This window comes from Astatotilapia calliptera, chromosome 20, assembly GCF_900246225.1.
Source record: "Astatotilapia calliptera chromosome 20, fAstCal1.2, whole genome shotgun sequence".
Taxonomy (NCBI): domain Eukaryota; kingdom Metazoa; phylum Chordata; class Actinopteri; order Cichliformes; family Cichlidae; genus Astatotilapia; species Astatotilapia calliptera.
This window is the reverse complement of record NC_039321.1, coordinates 1,220,111-1,237,826: the sequence shown is the minus strand read 5'-3', so window position 1 is coordinate 1,237,826 and position 17,716 is coordinate 1,220,111. Positions and strand designations below refer to the sequence as shown.

The 17,716-nt window shown below is 39.8% G+C and overlaps 1 protein-coding gene across 1 annotated transcript; it reads right to left on the bottom strand.

Moving 5' to 3' along the window:
* Positions 1–860: 860 nt before the first annotated feature.
* LOC113013717 (lactose-binding lectin l-2-like) lies at positions 861–16,551 on the bottom strand. The gene is made up of 10 exons (XM_026154858.1): positions 16,545–16,551; positions 15,851–15,944; positions 10,321–10,415; positions 10,181–10,225; positions 9,947–10,085; positions 9,770–9,867; positions 2,309–2,394; positions 2,050–2,184; positions 1,497–1,608; positions 861–1,314 (listed from the first exon to the last, which is right to left on the bottom strand). Exons 1-10 carry the CDS (start codon positions 16,549–16,551, stop codon positions 1,247–1,249), a joined length of 879 nt encoding a protein of 292 aa, XP_026010643.1. The 3' UTR covers positions 861–1,246.
* Positions 16,552–17,716: the final 1,165 nt, after the last annotated feature.

Sequence of the window (17,716 nt, the reverse complement as noted above, 5' to 3'; positions counted from 1 at the left end):
CTGAAAACCCTCTGCTGTCTGATCATTTCCTGATATTACCGTGGAAGCACTAGCTGGTAGTCAGGCTGTACATGTGTCCTTGTGGAGTTGAAAATAATCCACTTGTACTTGAAAAAACAAACAAACATGCAAACATTTGTTTCCACAGTCTTGAATTACAGTAATCCGTCTGAATGTTCCTGTACACTGACATATTGTGGTGGACCACCAGAGGGCTCCACTCACACCCAGTGTCGAGAAAGTGTGTTGTTGTGTTTTTTGGCGCAATGTATGGAGCTGACCTCTGACCACCACCCGTTGCCTACTGGTGGTGGTCAGAGGGCCCGGTGGAGCCAGTGTCCGGCAGCCTCGCCTCTGTCAGTGCGCCCCAGGGTGGCTGTGGCTACAATGTAGCTGCCATCACCAGTGTGTGAATGAGTGTGTGAATGGGTGAATGTAGTGTAAAGCAGTTTGGGGTCCATAGGGACTAAGTAAAGCACTATACATACTAATACAGGCCATTTACCATTTTACCATATACAGGTGGAGTCAAAGTAGTGAAAAACAGCCAGTTCTACCAATAAATCATGAAAAGTAAGGTTTAAATTTTTGGTGAAAAATGTGTTCATGACAATGCAGACTGTACGTTGCTAGTATGTAGCTTCCTAGATTTTATACTTAAGGCACATAATTATTCATTTTACAGGCTGTACAGCACATGAAAAATGTTTTATTTGACTGTAATATTTAATTATGTGGGATAAATAGGGTTAGATAGGGTTAAATAAGAAATTTAAAGAGTATGCTTATATAAAACAAATTCATACTTACTCCATTTTATGTATTTTAAACATATTTAATAGATATTACAGAATGCAGATGGATATGTGAAAAGAAATGGCTTTGATTTTGCCTTCTTAAGTAAATTTCTCTAGATCAGCCCCTGCAGCACAAACCAGGGCAAAGTTCAAGCATTACGGAAGTTTCATTTCTCATATATTATATTGATTATACTCATATTTGATTAGAAGTTTATATATAATGAACTATTAGCAGAATCGCATAGAGATATATTGTTATAGCACTCTGTGTTACTTTAACCATGAAAAGGCTGGATAGTTGTCCGTTATTTCACTCTTGGATGGAGATAAGCTGGGGGATGTCAATCTCTTTGACATGTTATATGAAACCATATTTGTCAATACATCCACCAGCAGTGATGGAAGTGACATCATCAATTCAGATCTGTCAGCACACGAAGAAGCAGTTACGGATCTCTGACACAAACAAAAGGTGTGTTGGTGTTACACCATGCATCGTTGACATAATCCTGTCCTGTAAAAACGGTTCAAAATAAAGAAGAATAGAAATAAAATCAGAGGTCTGTGCAGTAAATGTTTTCTTCTTTTCTAATGTAAAAGAAAAAAACAGTTCTGTTAAAGACCTAAGATTACATGATTTTAATTTGAATTAAAATAAAAATGGATTTCAAAAATGAACCCAGATTCAGTTTGTACCTCCATTGTTTATCGTCATACAATCTTCTCTTCCTTTATAATCATTTGGCTCTCCTTTGGCCCAGTTTGGGAAGTCAAACTGGGAACCATCACTCCACATCCACATAGTTTCCTGAAAGAATAAAGTTTGAGGTCTAGGGAGTTTGGAAAGAAAAGCATTTAAGTTGCTTAAATGCTTGAAAGAAAGCAACTTAAAGAAGTCCAAACACTTTTCTTTCCAAGCTCCTTAGACTACGATGACCGGGATGACTGAGAACCCTCACAGAAATAAAATTAGAGGTTCACTTTGTTCTGATGTACTTTGGTGCATTTATGCTGAGAGTGCAGACAAGAGACCTCTACACTTCATGTCTGCTGCCAGCAGATACTCACTAGTAGCTCAAAGACAAATCTCAGTTAACACAAAGAAGAACACGACTAAGTCTTATATACAAAACACAGACCTGGATTTGACAAAATTATAAAATTTGAATCAAACTGATGAATATGAAGAGAAACATATGAAATATCAGAAACAGCTGCAGCTCATCCTCTTTATCTGTGAAACACTTACAGTCTCTCTGTCGTTGCCTCCAACCCAAGCTGTTGAATACGACCCTGCTGCTGTGCGAGTGAGCTCTCTGATGAAGGTGTACTCAGCTGTGCTGTGGAATGAGGCCAGATTTCCACCGAGTGTCTGACAGGAACTCTGAGGAGGAAGATGAGGTGCACAGAAGATGAAAAGTGTGAGAATGCATTTAAAATCAGTCAAAGACAGAAAGTCTTTATATCATCAGTGATGCAGCGACAGCTGCTGTTATTTCCTGATGTACCTCAGCATCAGTCCAGGTCTTCATGCTGCTGTTAACGATGAAACAGCGACCTCCAAACCAAGTCCAACCAGATGGGCAGGAAGCATCTTCAAAATGATTGCAAAGTTAAAAGGTCGGTGAACAGATTAATGGTTCCTCAAAAGAAAGTAATTTCTCCCCATAAACTTCAGAACAGAAGATGAAGAATTTCATAACAGACATCTGTTTCATTATTTTTCATGTGTTCCTAATAAACTGTCAGTTGAGTACACGCCAAAGCAAAGCAGTCGATCATCTCATGTTAGAAGAAGCTGAGCTTGAACAATGACTTTCATATTAACGGCTGGTTAATTATGTAACTGACTAACTACATCAGTACGACACTGCCTGGGTCTTTCTAAGGCCTCAGGTTTGTACAGCTTGTTGTACTTGTTAGGCGTCCCATCACACTTCTCTGCAGTTCTGATAGTTGGGTAACTTCCCTCCTTTCTGCCTCTAGTTTTCGTCTCCACTGAGGCTTCTGTTCTTGTGTTCATCTGATATTCAAGGATCCCTGTTGCTGTGTAGATCAGCTGGCTGTTTGCAGTGATGGTCACAGAAGGAATTTTATTAGTGTGCGCTCAAATATAGGACTTTGTAGGAATGCTTCAGTGTTTTCACATTTAATTAGCAAATACAAGCACATTTTTGCTTTGCACACTGCAGAGTGAAGGCAAAGGACCAACAAGCGCTCAGCATCTCTGGGAACTCCTTCAAGACTGTTGGAAAACCATTTCAGGAGACGACCTCATGGAGCTCATGGAGACAAGGCCAAGAGTGTGCAAAGCAGAAATCAAAGCAAAGGGTGGCTGTTACCAAGAATCTAAAATATAAAACATATTTTTACACAACTCTTTTTTAATTCTCATCCATAAATAATGTGCATCTTTCACGTGATTCAGTTTATTTTGAAAAGTCTCAACAGGATCTTGAGCTTTATTGTGAAAGGTTTATGTGGAACAAGCGGACACGCGATGCTGTTACCGTCGTTGTTGCTAACGACAACGCATAAAAACAGGCGCTTGTCCGTCCGTAGTGTGGTTATATTAAATATAAGAGAAAGAGAGAACTTTAAGAAATGAATATAGCCACTACAGTGACCATCAAACCATGAACAAATATTGCCGTAAACCGTAACCAGGAAACAAACGATAGCGTAAAATGAAACGATCGACATTTTTACATCTTCATCCGATATATATCGTTATATCGACCAGCCCTAATTCTGTCTGTTTGATTTTTACTTGTATGTGTCTTTAATTTGGTCAGAGGACTTTATAAACTCTCCCTTTTAATGTACTTTTATTGCAAAATGTGTTCATCTCTCAACTTCAGATTGTTATTAAAGAACTGTTACACTGATTTACTGCACCATCTTGTGGTATAAAGCGGTATCTCTGCCTTATCTTCAGTTGGTAAACACAACAGATGTTCTGTTCTCCACATTCTGTCGATGTTCAGGAAACATCAGCGAATAAAACAGAGACATTTTTTATTTACGATGTCATTTTCATTAGCTTACTTGATAAGCTTATGAAAAAAAAATTCAAATTCAAAATTTATTTGTATGGCACATTTAAGAACAACAGAGTTGACCAAAGTGCTTCACAATCAGTTAAAAACAAGAAAAAACTGTAGAGAAACAAATAAAGATAAATAAGAAGACAATGAATTAAATATAAAAACATAAAACAGGCCTGATTGTACTCATACTGAACTCTAACACTGCCTGTGAATGCAGAGTTCATAAGGTTGAGATTTTTTAATGAAGCGATTCAGTTTTCACAAAGTGGAAAGGAAGCCTGCATAGTAACAGTGGCACAGGGGTTAATAACAGAATTAAAACTAGAAAATGCATTTTCTGAAGAAACTGCAGCTTGGATGCTGATAGTTGAATGTTTTGAGTTGAAATGAAGCTGTTAAGTTAAAAATGTTGAAGGGGGCGCAGTATGAAAAGAAAAACAATAAAAGAACGCTTGGACACTGCTAGCATCGTGGACAGGTTTTTGACGGGGCTCCCGCACAAATGCAAAGCAGGAGATGAAGCATCGCTGAATATGTTTCCAAACCAACTTCCTTCCAAGCCAAAGACTAGAAAATATGGTGAAGCAAATCTTCCCTTTGGCTTCACCTGCACAGGTGCTGAGGTAGGTCTCCGCTGCAGAACTGGTTTTCCCTGCGTCGGGAGCAGCGCTGGGCTCTTCAAATCACGGACAAACAGGATCCCACATTCTTGATCTTTAGTTCAAACACTTGTTGTAATGACTAACTGCTCCTGACATGTTGGAGATGTTTGCTCTTTATACAGTAAAGTTACAGCAGGATACAAATAACATCAGGCTGATCCTGCCACGATTTGTTCCCTCGGTTCAAATCACAGACAAACAGGATCCCACAGCTGTTTATGTTTTTGAACACCGTTATGCACAGAGAGGCATTTTTTGAAAAAAATAAATTGATAGCAATGTTGAATATTATTACACAGGAAAAAAACAGCTACATGTAAAATAATCACACTGTGACACCTCTGCCTTTGTAAATGAAGGGACAGTTACTGCGTGTGTGTATGTAAGCATGTAAAACCTGAAGATAGTCAGATTAACAGTATTTCGTCTCTATCAGCCAGGGCTGGCCCGTGGCATAGGCCGTATAGGCAAATGCTAAGGGCGCCGTCCATCAGGGGGCGCCACGCCAGTGCCACAAATGTTGAAGAAAAAAAATGAAAAAAAGTTGGTACTATTATTTCTAAATACAAAAAATAATCCCACGTTAATTAAAATGCAAAGTAAAGCTTATTTAATAGAAATATTATTTGTTACAACATTACACTACACTGCTGATGTAGGGAGGCGCCACCTAAAATCTTGCCTAGGGCGCCAGATTGGTTAGGGCCGTTTCTGCTATCAGCCATTGTAGAAATGAACCTCATGTAAACAATAATGTTATTTATGTGTGGACGAAAGGCCCAAACGCATAGAAACAGCTGCGTGTAGGTGTGGACGCAGCGTAAAATTACTACCTGTAATTTATTGCAGTTTACTTTTATTTGTTTAATTGTTTACTAAATGTTTGAGGTGTGAATTAAACCGCAATGGAGTTTGATAACAAAATATGTGTGTGTGGTTGGAGAATTTTTTTGTGCGGGGGGGTTCATGTAAAACAAAGGGGGGCCTAGCAAGAAAAGATTGGGAACCACTGACCTAGAGTGACCAAACTTTAAAACGAAGCCAAGACACTGAACTATTCAACTTGTATTTATCTTTTCAATATCTATTATACTTTTTCTTCAGTTCCAGTTTAAGTTTCAGAGTTTCAGAAGTACAGGCTGTCTTTACACTGTCACATGTCTATTTAATAAACTCCACAGCCATGAAAAGTGAGAATTCGGTAGACTGGACATTGCTGGCGCTCGCAGTGAAAGAATTTTGTCAATATGACTTGTAGTTTTCTCTTGGGAAGCATTTGTTTTGGGGTCACTTTTCTGTTTATTTAAAGCAGCAGAAGAGAGGCGCAAATCAAATTAAAATTTATTTACATTCCAAGGTTCCTTACAGTGAGCGAGAGGCTGGCGAGAGGGCCTAAGGCATAGGTGTCAAACTCTGGCCCGCGGGCCAAATTTGGCCCTCAGCCTAATTACATTTGGCCCGCGAAGCCATACCAAATTACTATTAGAGCTGGCCTACTGGTATTATACAGCTAATATATATATTGTTTAGTATTAAGCTTTGCTTGTTCCATATTCAGTTTTCCAGCAAAACTTGAGTCCATAAGAAAAGATTCATTCTTATATCTGGAGGAAGTTTTTTTTTTCAATAAATATTAATGTTAGCCCGCGACTTTGTTCCAGTTTTGAATTTTGGCCCACTGTGTATTTGAGTTTGACACCCCTGGCCTAAGGCATCAGCTAACTGGTCTGGCGGAGTATGACTATCAAAAACTATGATTTCAGTCTTATTCTCATTCAGTGTAAGAAAATTATGTGGTAACCAAATTTTAACTTCATGCAGACAGTTTAACAGAGTTTGCAAAGAAGCAGACACATCAGATGTCAAAGGTGAATAAATCTGGATATCATCAGCATAACAGTGAAAGGAGATGCTATATTTTTTAAAAATTAATCCAAACGGCAACATGTACAAAGAAAAGAGCAGGACCGAGCATGGACCCTTGAGGCACACCACAGTAAATAGGGGCAGAGGCCGAGGAGTGTTGCCCCATAGCAACAGAGAACGACCTCTCTGAGAGGTAGGATTTAAACCAGGATAAAACCGTACCTTTGAGACCAACAACATGTTCCACTCTTGATAGAAGAATGTTGTGGTTAACTGTGTCAAAGCAGCGGAAACCACGGAATAGCCAGAGTCAACGGTTAAAAGAAGATCATTAAAAACTCTAAGGCTGTCTCTGTGCTGTGGCGAGGTTTCAAACCAGACTGAAACTTTCTGTTAATACCATTTGCATCTAAAAAGGCCTGAAGTTGTTTTAGAACTAGCTTTTCCAATATTTTGGAAATAAAGGGAGTTTGGAGATCAGCCTGTAGTTACTGAGACCATTAGGGTAAAGATTTTTCTTTTTCATAGTAGTCAAAGGAGCTTGCAGAGAAAAGCGTCTGGACTTCTTTAAGTTGCTTGAATCCTCTAATCGCCTGAGCCAAGGTGTGAAACTGGGTGTGGGTCCCAGTTTCCCACCTTGGCTCAGGCGATTAGAGGATCATCAGGGGTCCTTTTGTCCCTCTGTGGGGGGTCACTCCCACTAGGTTTATATCTGGGACTCTCCACCATTTGACCTTAGAACTGAAGAAGCTTCTCGGATGAGAGGTGAAACGTCTTCAAGTAACTTAAAGAAGTCCAGACGCTTTTCTTTGCAAACTCCTTTGACTACGATGACCTGGATGACTGAGAACCTTCACAGACACTTTTTCATAGTAGGTTGCACAACAGCATGCTTAAAGACAGACGGTACACAACCTGATGACAATGATGCATTCAGCAGAAGTAAGATACAAGGACCAATGACATGTAAAGCTTCCTTAAAGAAACGAGAAGGAAGAATATCGTGCGGGGAACCAGAGATTTTGAGATGATCAATTATATCTTTTAAAGCAGAATAAGACACTGGCTCAAACTGTTGAAAGACAGTCAAGCATTCAGAGGCTGGAACTGGGTCTAAAACTGACGATGAATGAGATGGATGAGAAGCCCTTAGAGCTGAGATTTTTTCAGAGAAATACTTTAAGAATACTTTAACAGACTTTTGATACTTAGATAAAGAATTATGGAGGATATCCAGAGAGACGTGGAGTTTGTCTTTCCTCCATTTTCTCTCAGCGCAACAATATTCACGCCTAAGGGCACGAGTAGCATCATTTAGCCAGGGTTGGCGTGAGGATTTGGCACGTTTAATCCTCAGAGGTGCAACAGAGTTAAGAATGTCAGCGCATGTAGTATAAAATAGTTTAGCAAGCTCATCCGCTGATAAAACCCCATTACAGTTAGCATCAGAGAGGGGAGAGTCAAGGAAAGCATCAGTGAAGTGAGCAATTGACTGGGAGTTAATCGTGCATGTTTGCCGCACAGGACCATCACTGTTCAATTCCACATTGCTCACTACAGTATTAAACAAAACCGGGAAGTGATCTGAAATCCCAGTGTCCTTAATGTCTGTGATACAAATGTCCGTGGTCGTGTCCAAATTCATGGGCTGCATCCTCCTGAAGACCCAGCCTTAGCGGTCTATGTGGGCCGGGTCCTCAGAAGGTCGGGTAGGCCGGAAGTAAACGGCTGTGAAATGGGACGGTCTAGAACATAAAGAACACACTGTTGTGTAGAACAAGTCCTTCGGATCCTCAAGGTTTGAACATGATTTTGATAGGAGTTAGGGTCTTGGATTTAGAAGCAGTTTTTTAACACGTACATCAAGGCAGATTTAAAAGCGTTTTGATTGGCCCATGAAATTCAGGCTTCCGTTCGATTGGTGGATTTCTCTTCAGCAGACAGGTGGTTCAGATCTGGGCGTTTGGAGTTAGTTGATGACTTTTAGAATCATCTTTTTTGACTGGATGATTAAAACTTAAAGCATTTACCTTTCTGTCGTGGATTCTCCCACATTTCAGCGATTTTGATGATTAAAAGAATATAAACTTTTAATATTCATTCAGATGTTTTGTGATTCTAAATTTTCTTTAGTCATTACTCAGCTTTTGTACATTTTAAGGATGTTCAGCTACTTTCCAACTTTGAAACTTTTTCTGTGTGAACTTTAGATTTAAACAGTTTTACACTTTAGCCTTCAGCCTATTTCAGCTCATTCAACATTTTTAACTTAACATTCAACAATTATGTCATTTCAGCTCAAAACATTCAGCTATCAGCATTCACATTGCAGTTTCTTTAGAAAATGCATTTTCTAGTTTGTTAAGCAGTCACGCAGGATGCGCAAAGACACCTGGAGCTTGTTTTTTATCCAGTTTCTCTCTGCACCTCGACATTCGCATCTGAGAGCACAGGTGGCATCATTAAGCCAAGGTTGACGTGTAGATTTGGTGCGTTTAGTCCTTAGTGGAGCAACATTGGCCCGAGGAGAGCTGAAAAATGAACAATTGAGGGATTTAGGATGAAAGTCCACAGTGACCTGGTGCCCATCCGAAGAGTGATCGTTCCTAACAGGAGCACTTCCCAGCGGACGAAGGTTACTGAGATTCATGCCACCTCTGTAGGTCCACACCCATCGCCAGACAGGTAAAGGCTTCGCTGGCAGGTCAGAGGGAGCAGGAAGTCCGACAGGCCGGATCCAGCGATGGCAGCTGAATCTGTAACTGGACTGGTCCCAGAGGGCTTGAAAAGATGGTAGCACACCTGTAAGAGTACGAGGTTTCTTTACTCCATGTGATTTCAGGTAAGCCTTGAAGCGTAAAAGGATGCCACCTCGCTTTCCCTGTCTTCTAGAGCGCTTCCTGCGAGGCAGGGCAAATGGTGAGTGATGTAGGCAGTCAGGTATGTCCGTCAAAAGTGGAGGAAGACTTTGTGGCTCACTTTCCAAATCAAGCATTCAGTGTTTTAGTGGCCGACGGTTTAGAAGAGTTTGGCGATCATAGACAAGTAAAGCAGAACCATCAGGGCAACATAGAAAAAGAAAGGTAACAACCAGCAGACACAACCCAAAGAGACGTCTCGCCGTGCACACTGGTGCCATCTTGGATGCTGCCAGCATAACTAAGGGATGTTGCTGACATATTCTTGAGATAATTTTCATAAATATATAAAATGATTTCAATCTTTTAGGGTCTGCAAAAAACTGACAATGTTTTGGCGTGATTTCAGTCTTTTCAGCACATAAAGGTTAATCTTTCAAAAATGAGGAACAATTATAATTTTCATTCAAACAAATATGAATGTACAGACCCTAAAAGATTATTTTTATAGGTTTATTGTTTGAGTAACTTACCCTGACAAGTGAAAAACACCTCCAGGTACTCGTAGGTGCCATGACATGGGTCTACTAAGCTTGGTGCTTCAACAGTACAGCTGTTCTGCCAGTTACACCTGTGAATGCAGGTAAAAGGTGAGTCAGCAGAAGCTGAGAGAAGATGGAGGGCTGAAGGAAGAGAGTCAGCGTCCGTACATTTTAGTAAAATATTCCATGCTTGCGGACCAGGAGCATTTAACATTTTGGAGCTCAGAATCAGAACGTCCATCAGGGCACGTGGTTTTGTCACGGCGACCATAATTCGCCCAGGAGACGACTATAACCTGTCTTTCACCTGACGAAGAGTTCATAGAGTCAAACTGTAACCATGGTGATATTTTTTTTACATGAATGCTCAAACGTACAAAGACATAGAAGCTGTGTTCTCACCACACTGAAGGTTTGACTGAGATCCTTCACATGTTACACTGTGGCCTGAAACAGACACAGATCCCATAGAAACTGTAATCATTCATGTACAGATTGGGTTCATCAGTCATTTCTAATCACAGGTTTAACAGAGTCGTTACGTGTGAAGCAGGTGTAGGTGGTCTCCAGGTATTTGCAGACTCCAGGATCATAAGTAATGTTTGACTTTATGTCACACTTGGTTTTTCCATCACAGCTGCAGGGAGACAGAAACATATGGTGGCCCTGAGGGGTCAAACGGACTGCAACTTAAGAAAACACCAGCAAACAGAAAAACGCAGCAAAAGCACACAAAACACCACAGAAGGGAAAAAAAGAAAAAAGTTCATGAAAACGTTAAATTTGGCTGACTGTCGGCAAAGTTACGTGATAGTTACGTGATAGTTACGTGATAGTTACGTGATAGTTACGTGATAGTTACGTGGGCTCACTGACTGCAGCACAGATAAGATCTTGGAGAAGCTTGCGGCTGCCGTGAACACTCAGAATAAGACCTCTGAGTGTAAATTGGATCACATCTTGGAGAAGCTCACTGTGGTCGTGAGCAGAGATGAGCAGAGATGGGCAGTAACGCGTTACTTGTAACGCGTTAATCTGATTACTTTTTTCAGGTAACGAGTAAAGTAAGGGATTACTATTGCCAAAACGGTAATTAGATTACCGTTACTTCCCGTAGGAACGCTGCGTTACTGCGTTACTAAAACCGTGATTTTTTTGCGAGAATGTCTCATGACAGTGACGTAAGCGAGTGCTACGTTCGCGACAACAGCTGTGTGCAGATCAACAATGGATCACATATCGAGTGCAGAGAGAGTATGAGCGTGCAGCGTTTAAAGCGTGGAAGTACTGACCTTACTTTGAGTTTGATTCCATAAAAAGTGACAAAAACATTAGTGTCCGCTGTGCGTGGGAAGAAAACTTCTTTTTACAGCGAAAACACCCCTAAACTTCCAAGCAAGCACCGAGTAGCTACGACGTAATGGGAAACTCACAGAGAAACTCGCGGATTCTTCCACTGACCGTGGCACACCTGCACCAGGGTAAACCTCCGCCTGCCCCACTCCTGCTTTACAGGTGAAAATAGAGCAACAGGACCGCTGAGTCTTTGACTTTATTTATTTTCTGCTGTGTTTTACTTGCATCTATTTGAAAGACTGAGTGTAAACACAAAAAATATTTTATTTTATGAGCTGGAATGTGCAGAAAATAGGTTTAAATGTTAAACTAATTTCTTCCAGTCAGAGAATGTTGCATATAATTAAGTTTTTGCTTGATGCATAAAGTTAAAAGATTAAAACTAATAAAACAAGTTTTAAAAAGAGACTTTTCCATTTGATTACATTTTGTATGATGGATTATGTAGAAAAAGTAAGTTGATCTATAGTGTTACATCATATTCTATAAGGATGTTATGTGTTTGTAGACTTTCTGCCCAGTTTGACCCATTTAGCAGACGTCAGCCTGTTTAAGGCTCTGATATCTATTCTGTGTGACTTAAAGCTGTTATGACATGGTCTGATTTTCTCACCCAATAAAGGAATATTTCATATATCAATGTGCTTATTTTACCAAATCAAATCAAATCAAATCACTTTTATTGTCACATCACATGTGCAGGTACATTGGTACAGCACATGTGAGTGAAATTCTTGTGTGCGAGCTTCACAAGCAACAGAGTTGTGCAAAATACAATAATGTAAACAAGCAAAATACAAGAATGGCTACATCTGAAACTAATAAATATATGTACAATATATAATAGTATATGCATTTCTATACATGCATATACTATGCATGTATGTACTATGTATATACTATATAGATACATGCTACTGATGAAATTTTGTGATTTTTCTTTTTTTACCCATTTAAGTAAGCTTTCGGACAAATGTAGTGGTGCAAATACAGTGGAACCCCGACTTACGAATACCCCATTTAACGAAAAATTTAAGTTACGAAGGCACTGAACGGAAATATTGCAAAATGCCCATGTAACGAAATCCGCTGGCTCTGATTGGCTGAGCCTACAATGCCCACAATGCCTTGTGACAAATGTGACAAACCCTAATTGCGCTTCGCTGTTCCCCTTGAATGACATATTGTTGTTCTAGTTAGCAATTAGCCTATAGCCTATCGTTCAGCATCGCCTCACTCAAAACGCGCGATGGGTGCTTCGACTTACGAAAGACCCTCAGGAACGAATTAATTTCGTAAGTTGAGGTTCCACTGTATATTAAAAGAACAATATCTCTTTCATAGATAACGCATCCTTATATACAGTGTCACACATATTCGTCTTTGAGATAAAATAGATATAAAGTGATATGAAATAGTTGCACCTTGAATGTTTGCTGAAGTTCAGTATTTGAAACAGAGTTACATTTCACTGTTGTAATTTTCTAATTAAATACATTTAATTTATTAATACAATAAATGTAATGTTGGACATATTATATTTACATTATATTACCAAACTTTGGTAGTTATTGGTCTCATGAAGTATATTAGCTCACTGGTTACTAGCTAATCTCTAGCCTCTCCACACAGCAAAAGTAAAAATAAAATAAAAGCAAGACTTTTGCCTTCATTTCTGTCAAACTATGCGGTTTAAAATGTTTCCAGTGCATAATGTCATTGTTGCTAGGCAAACTGGGCGGCGCATTGAGGGCTAGATCAGTGTTTTTCAACCTTTTTTGAGTCGCGGCACATTTTATAGATTAAAAATATCCTGTGGCACACCACCAACCAAACTTGCTCCAAAATGACACATTGTAGCCTAATACAGTACATATAATGGCAAGTTAGTCTCTCAGTTTGTTTATACTCACTCAGTGTGAAACCTGGGCCTGTCTAGATGAACACAAAGATGATATTCTGGCAGGAATTGAATAAAGGCATACACGAAGCTCTTCCTCAATAGCTCTTAATCTCTCTCTGTTTCTAGTTTTTATAGCAGCCATGCTCAAAAAGCTTTGCTCACATAGATATGTTTTTGAAAATGGGAGCAATGTCAAAATGGCTCTGTTTGCCAGAGTGGGGAACGATAGATCAGCAAAGCTCAGCTTTAAACCACAGTCTTGTCTCAGTTCAGTTAGTTCCTCCTGCTCCTGCAAAGTCATATCCTTTCCAATGTCCTGTCCCTTACCCAGTCAAGGCATTCAGTGGAGACTGAGGGGAAATAAATTTACAACTTCTCCTCAAGCGTTTTCAAATGTTTACCTATTATTTCACACAGTGTGGCAGCTTTGATGTCGCCTTGCCATTTCTGAGCAAGTGGGAACGTGTCAAGGTTGGCATTTTCCAGATGTTGTTGCCAGAGATGCACCTTTGAACGGAATCCATTTATTTTATCTGTGCTTGTGAGCAGGTTTTCATCTCAGCCTTGTATTCGTGTGTTCAGTTCATTCAAATGCAGAAATATATCTGCCATGTAAGCCAGCCTTAGACACCACTCATCACTTGCAAACAGCTTTGCATCATTGTACCTCCCCTCACTCAAAAACACTTTTAGCTCTTCTCGCAGCTCATACACAGACCATTGGACCTCTGTGTGAAGCAATAAGGCTGTATGCTCCGCTCCCATTTCCTCGCACAGAGATGCAAATATGCGCCTTTTCAGAGGTCTTGACTTGACAAAGTTCACCATGCGCACGACATCATCCAACACAGGAGCTAGGTCTGCTGGTAAAGTCTTGGCAACGAGCACCTCATGGTGCAGAAAACAGTGAGTAAGAATATCATCGGGGTGTATCGCTTTCACTCTGCTAACGAAACCTTTGGTGCGCCCGACCATGGCTGCTGCTCCGTCACTGCAGACACTTGTGCAGTTTTCCCACTTAAGTCCTCCTTGTTCAAGATATTCGGATGTAACCCGAAAAATTTCTTCTCTTGTTGTTTTTTTCTGGCAGTGCCTTGCAAAATAGAAAGTTTTCTCTGATGGAGTCTCCATCCACAAAACGCACATTGGCCAAGAGTGGGGAATGTCATCTAATGTCCGTAGACTCATCGAGTTGCTATGCAAACTTCCCACTGAAGCAATCTTCTCCAAAACCAGAGCAGGACTTTGGCTGTTTCTTTAACCGTGCCAGGGCCCAGCATCTTATTCACAACGGCTTTGCAGGCAGGTAGTATTAATGTCTCTGCTACAGTGTGTGGTTTTGTTGGATTTGGCTATAAGTTCAGCCACTAAGTAGTTAGCTTTGAGAGCTCTTTTAGACACCTTTGTGTTTTTTCTCATTAACGTTACCTGTTTCTCAGCGTGTTCACGCAGGCGAACAAAATAGTCTGTGTTCTTGTTTTGAAGTGAGGGACGTTTGTGTGGAGATGGCGTTTAAGCTTGCTTGGGACCATGGCACTGTTTGAGAATTTTTCTCCACACACCAAACATAACAGAGTCGGTGCAGTGAAAGTAAAGCTCACCGTTTTTGATTTCTTTTGACCACCACTCGTAAAGGGCTCTTCTGGATTAGAATTTTGTCCAGGGCCCAGTTCGGAGGCCGCAGTTTTTCTTTTCAAATATTTATCCATCTTTGTTGTACGACTTGCAGCTGCCACGTACCGCGCGCATCACTAACGCTAATGTCTTAACTTAACAAGGTGATATTGCGCTACCCACTGACATGAAAGAGAAAGAGATGCTCAACAATGATTTTATTACTTTTATTATTATAATTATTAAATTGTATTTTTTTGGACCAATGAATGAAGATAAAATAATTTCCCACGGCACACCTGACGATCTCTCACGGCACACCTATGTGGACTTTTTTAAGTTGCTTGAAAAGCAACTTAAAGAAGTCCAGACGCTTTTCTTTCCAAGCTCCTTAGACTACGATGACCTGGATGACTGAGAACCTTCACAGACAGGGTTCATTACTGTTGTGAGGGAAATCGATTCAATGTGTATTTTAATCACATAGATGCTTGCTATCAGCTGTTTAGTATTAGCTTGTCACATCCGGATCTAGTTCTTCAAGTCATTATATCCCCCAGAAACAATCCAGTTTTTGTTTTCTATTTCCGTTGTGTTTTTCTGCTGCTCATGTTTTCTTAAGGTGCAGTCTGTTTTGCCCCTCAGGGCCACCGTAGGGGAAACAGCTGGTTTTCAGCTGATCATTTCCAACACGTTCTCATCCCAAAGCGTAAGCCACCCAACCAGTCTGTATGTTATGCATTCGGAAACCGTTTGGAATCAATCTACAAATGTACATTTCTTTAATTTCTCATCATTAATCGCTTTGAAAAAATACTATTCAATACGATTAAAAGTGTGGTTATGGTTAGGGCTGGAATACACGGCTGGAACGTGTGTTACCGCCGGGAGCGTCATTCCATTGGAAGCCACAATCCGGCACATATCATAAGGACATGGAAGGTTACCTTTTGCGTTCGTATGGGAGGTGTCAGGATGAGACAAATCAGATCAGTTGGTGCATGCACACTCATATCAGACAGATATGAGTGTGCATGCACCAACCAGCATGCTGTATGCTGTAACCCATAATTTCCTTTGGAATTAATAAAGTATTTCTGATTCTGAAACAAATTACTTTCAGGTAATCATTTAATTCCTGATAGTTTAATTAAAGATGTTGACAGGTTTTTGTTTGTTTGTTCTCCAACAGTGCTCACCTGTTCCTGACGTTGTCCAGAGTGTCACTCTGAGGGCAGATTGCTTTATCTCCACATCTGTACCCAGCTGACTGCACAATGATCATTCCACGCACTGTTATACACACACAGTATGAAAGAAAAGGTACAATTCAACACAATAATTGCAATAATCCAGGTATAAGGATTCAATTTCAGACTCAGATGCTGCAGTCAGATCCATTAAAATTAGACGATGACAGTTGTTGTAGTTTTACCTCTGTACACCACCACAGTAAATGTGACATCAAACAAAAAAGTTAAAGTGCAGTTTTTTACTTCTAAAATGAGTAATTCTGTACAAAAATGACACATATTTATAAACAGTTAATCCAAAACTTTTGTTACGTTTGTTGAATTCAACCTGAGAACTGTAATCACATCATCACTGTCTGATTAAAACCTTGAGGTTGATTTAACGAGTTTGATTTAGTGACCTGTAACTGGGTGTCATTACTGCCGACGTGAATTATGATTTTACTGTATTTACGTTTACCCTTAGCCAGCAGTTTTAAATTTCCCTCAGTGTCGCCTGCTCTGGCCCCTGGAAGACACTTGACTATGCTTGCCGGTGTCTCTAGCTTCACATGTCTGAGAACAGAATCACCAATTACCAGAGTTTGGGGAAAACAGTTAGACACATGAACAGGTTGGTGGTGTACATGCTAATGGATACCCGCCATAACTACGCAGTTACTGCGGTGACACTCACATTAGCTGTAGAGGAAATGGATGAGCTCACGCCTCTCCCTGTTACACCTTTTAAATCACCAGCTCCGAAGAAGGTGATGTACGAACTAGGGCCGGGTATCGTCACTGATTTCTAGAATCGATTCGATCCACGATTCGTTTCGATTTGAATCGGGGAAATTTTGCCTCAGACAGTCAGAAATATTATAACTTTGATCACTTATCAGTACATATCTATATTTTTATATCTATAAAAAGAAAGCTGACACTTGCCAGACTTAATCAAAGGTGTGAGCAGCACAGCAGACGCCTTTGTGTCAAAGTAACTGAGGATAAAACAGAAAAACATGAAGGTGATTTTCCTGGTCTGTGTTTTTATAGCAGATGACCTTAAAAATATTGTCAAAAACGAAGTGAAGCAGAGCAAAGTTACAGAGGTTTGATTAGAGACAAAGCTCAGCGTTTTGCAGTTTTGCAAAATGTAAAAAGTTTCAATTTGTTCAGTATCGAACAGCAGAAATGAGGCTTTCTGTCGGAAGTAAGTAAAAAACAAAAAAAACAGCAGCCAACAATGTGGACTGGTGGGTAATAAGCAGTGTTGGCCAAGTTACTTTGAAAAAGTAATTAATTATAGTTACTAGTTACTTCTTCAAAAAAGTAACTGAGTTAGTAACTGAGTTACAAGATTCAAAAAGTAATTAATTACTTGAAAAGTAACTATTGCGTTACTTTAAAAAACATTTTAACCCTCTGGGGTCCAGGGTGTAATCGGCCATTTTTAACTACTTCTGATGTTTCCTCCACATTTCACCTTTAAAAACGATTTACTTTGTCTTGTTTGGTCTCATCAGCACAGCCTCACGTGTCTGAATCTGCAGTCATGCTTTCATTTTGACTACTGTAGTAACACAACTGATCTAAAATCAGACAAAAAACATAAAATCAGAGTAGATAATGTTATATTTTTACTGTAACAACCACAAACATGTTTATTGAATCATATGTCATAACCTTAAATGTAAATATAAATTGTCAATTTTAAAATCCTATGCACAAGTTTTGCAAACAAGTTATTTGCAGCCATTTACCTTTGACCTTGATCTTTTAAATAACCATTTCAAACTGTTTACACAACCATCAGCTGTTCTTCAATAAGAT

What these genes read in the sequence shown, in the direction of transcription:
- LOC113013717 (XM_026154858.1), bottom strand. An exon ending in CTGGACAACGTCAGGAACAG is followed by an intron (nt 10,416 to 15,850) that starts GTGAGCACTGTT and finishes GTCTCCCTGCAG; the next exon opens with CTGTGATGGAAAAACCAAGT. An exon ending in TCAGTCAAACCTTCAGTGTG is followed by an intron (nt 10,086 to 10,180) that starts GTGAGAACACAG and finishes ACTCTTCGTCAG; the next exon opens with GTGAAAGACAGGTTATAGTC.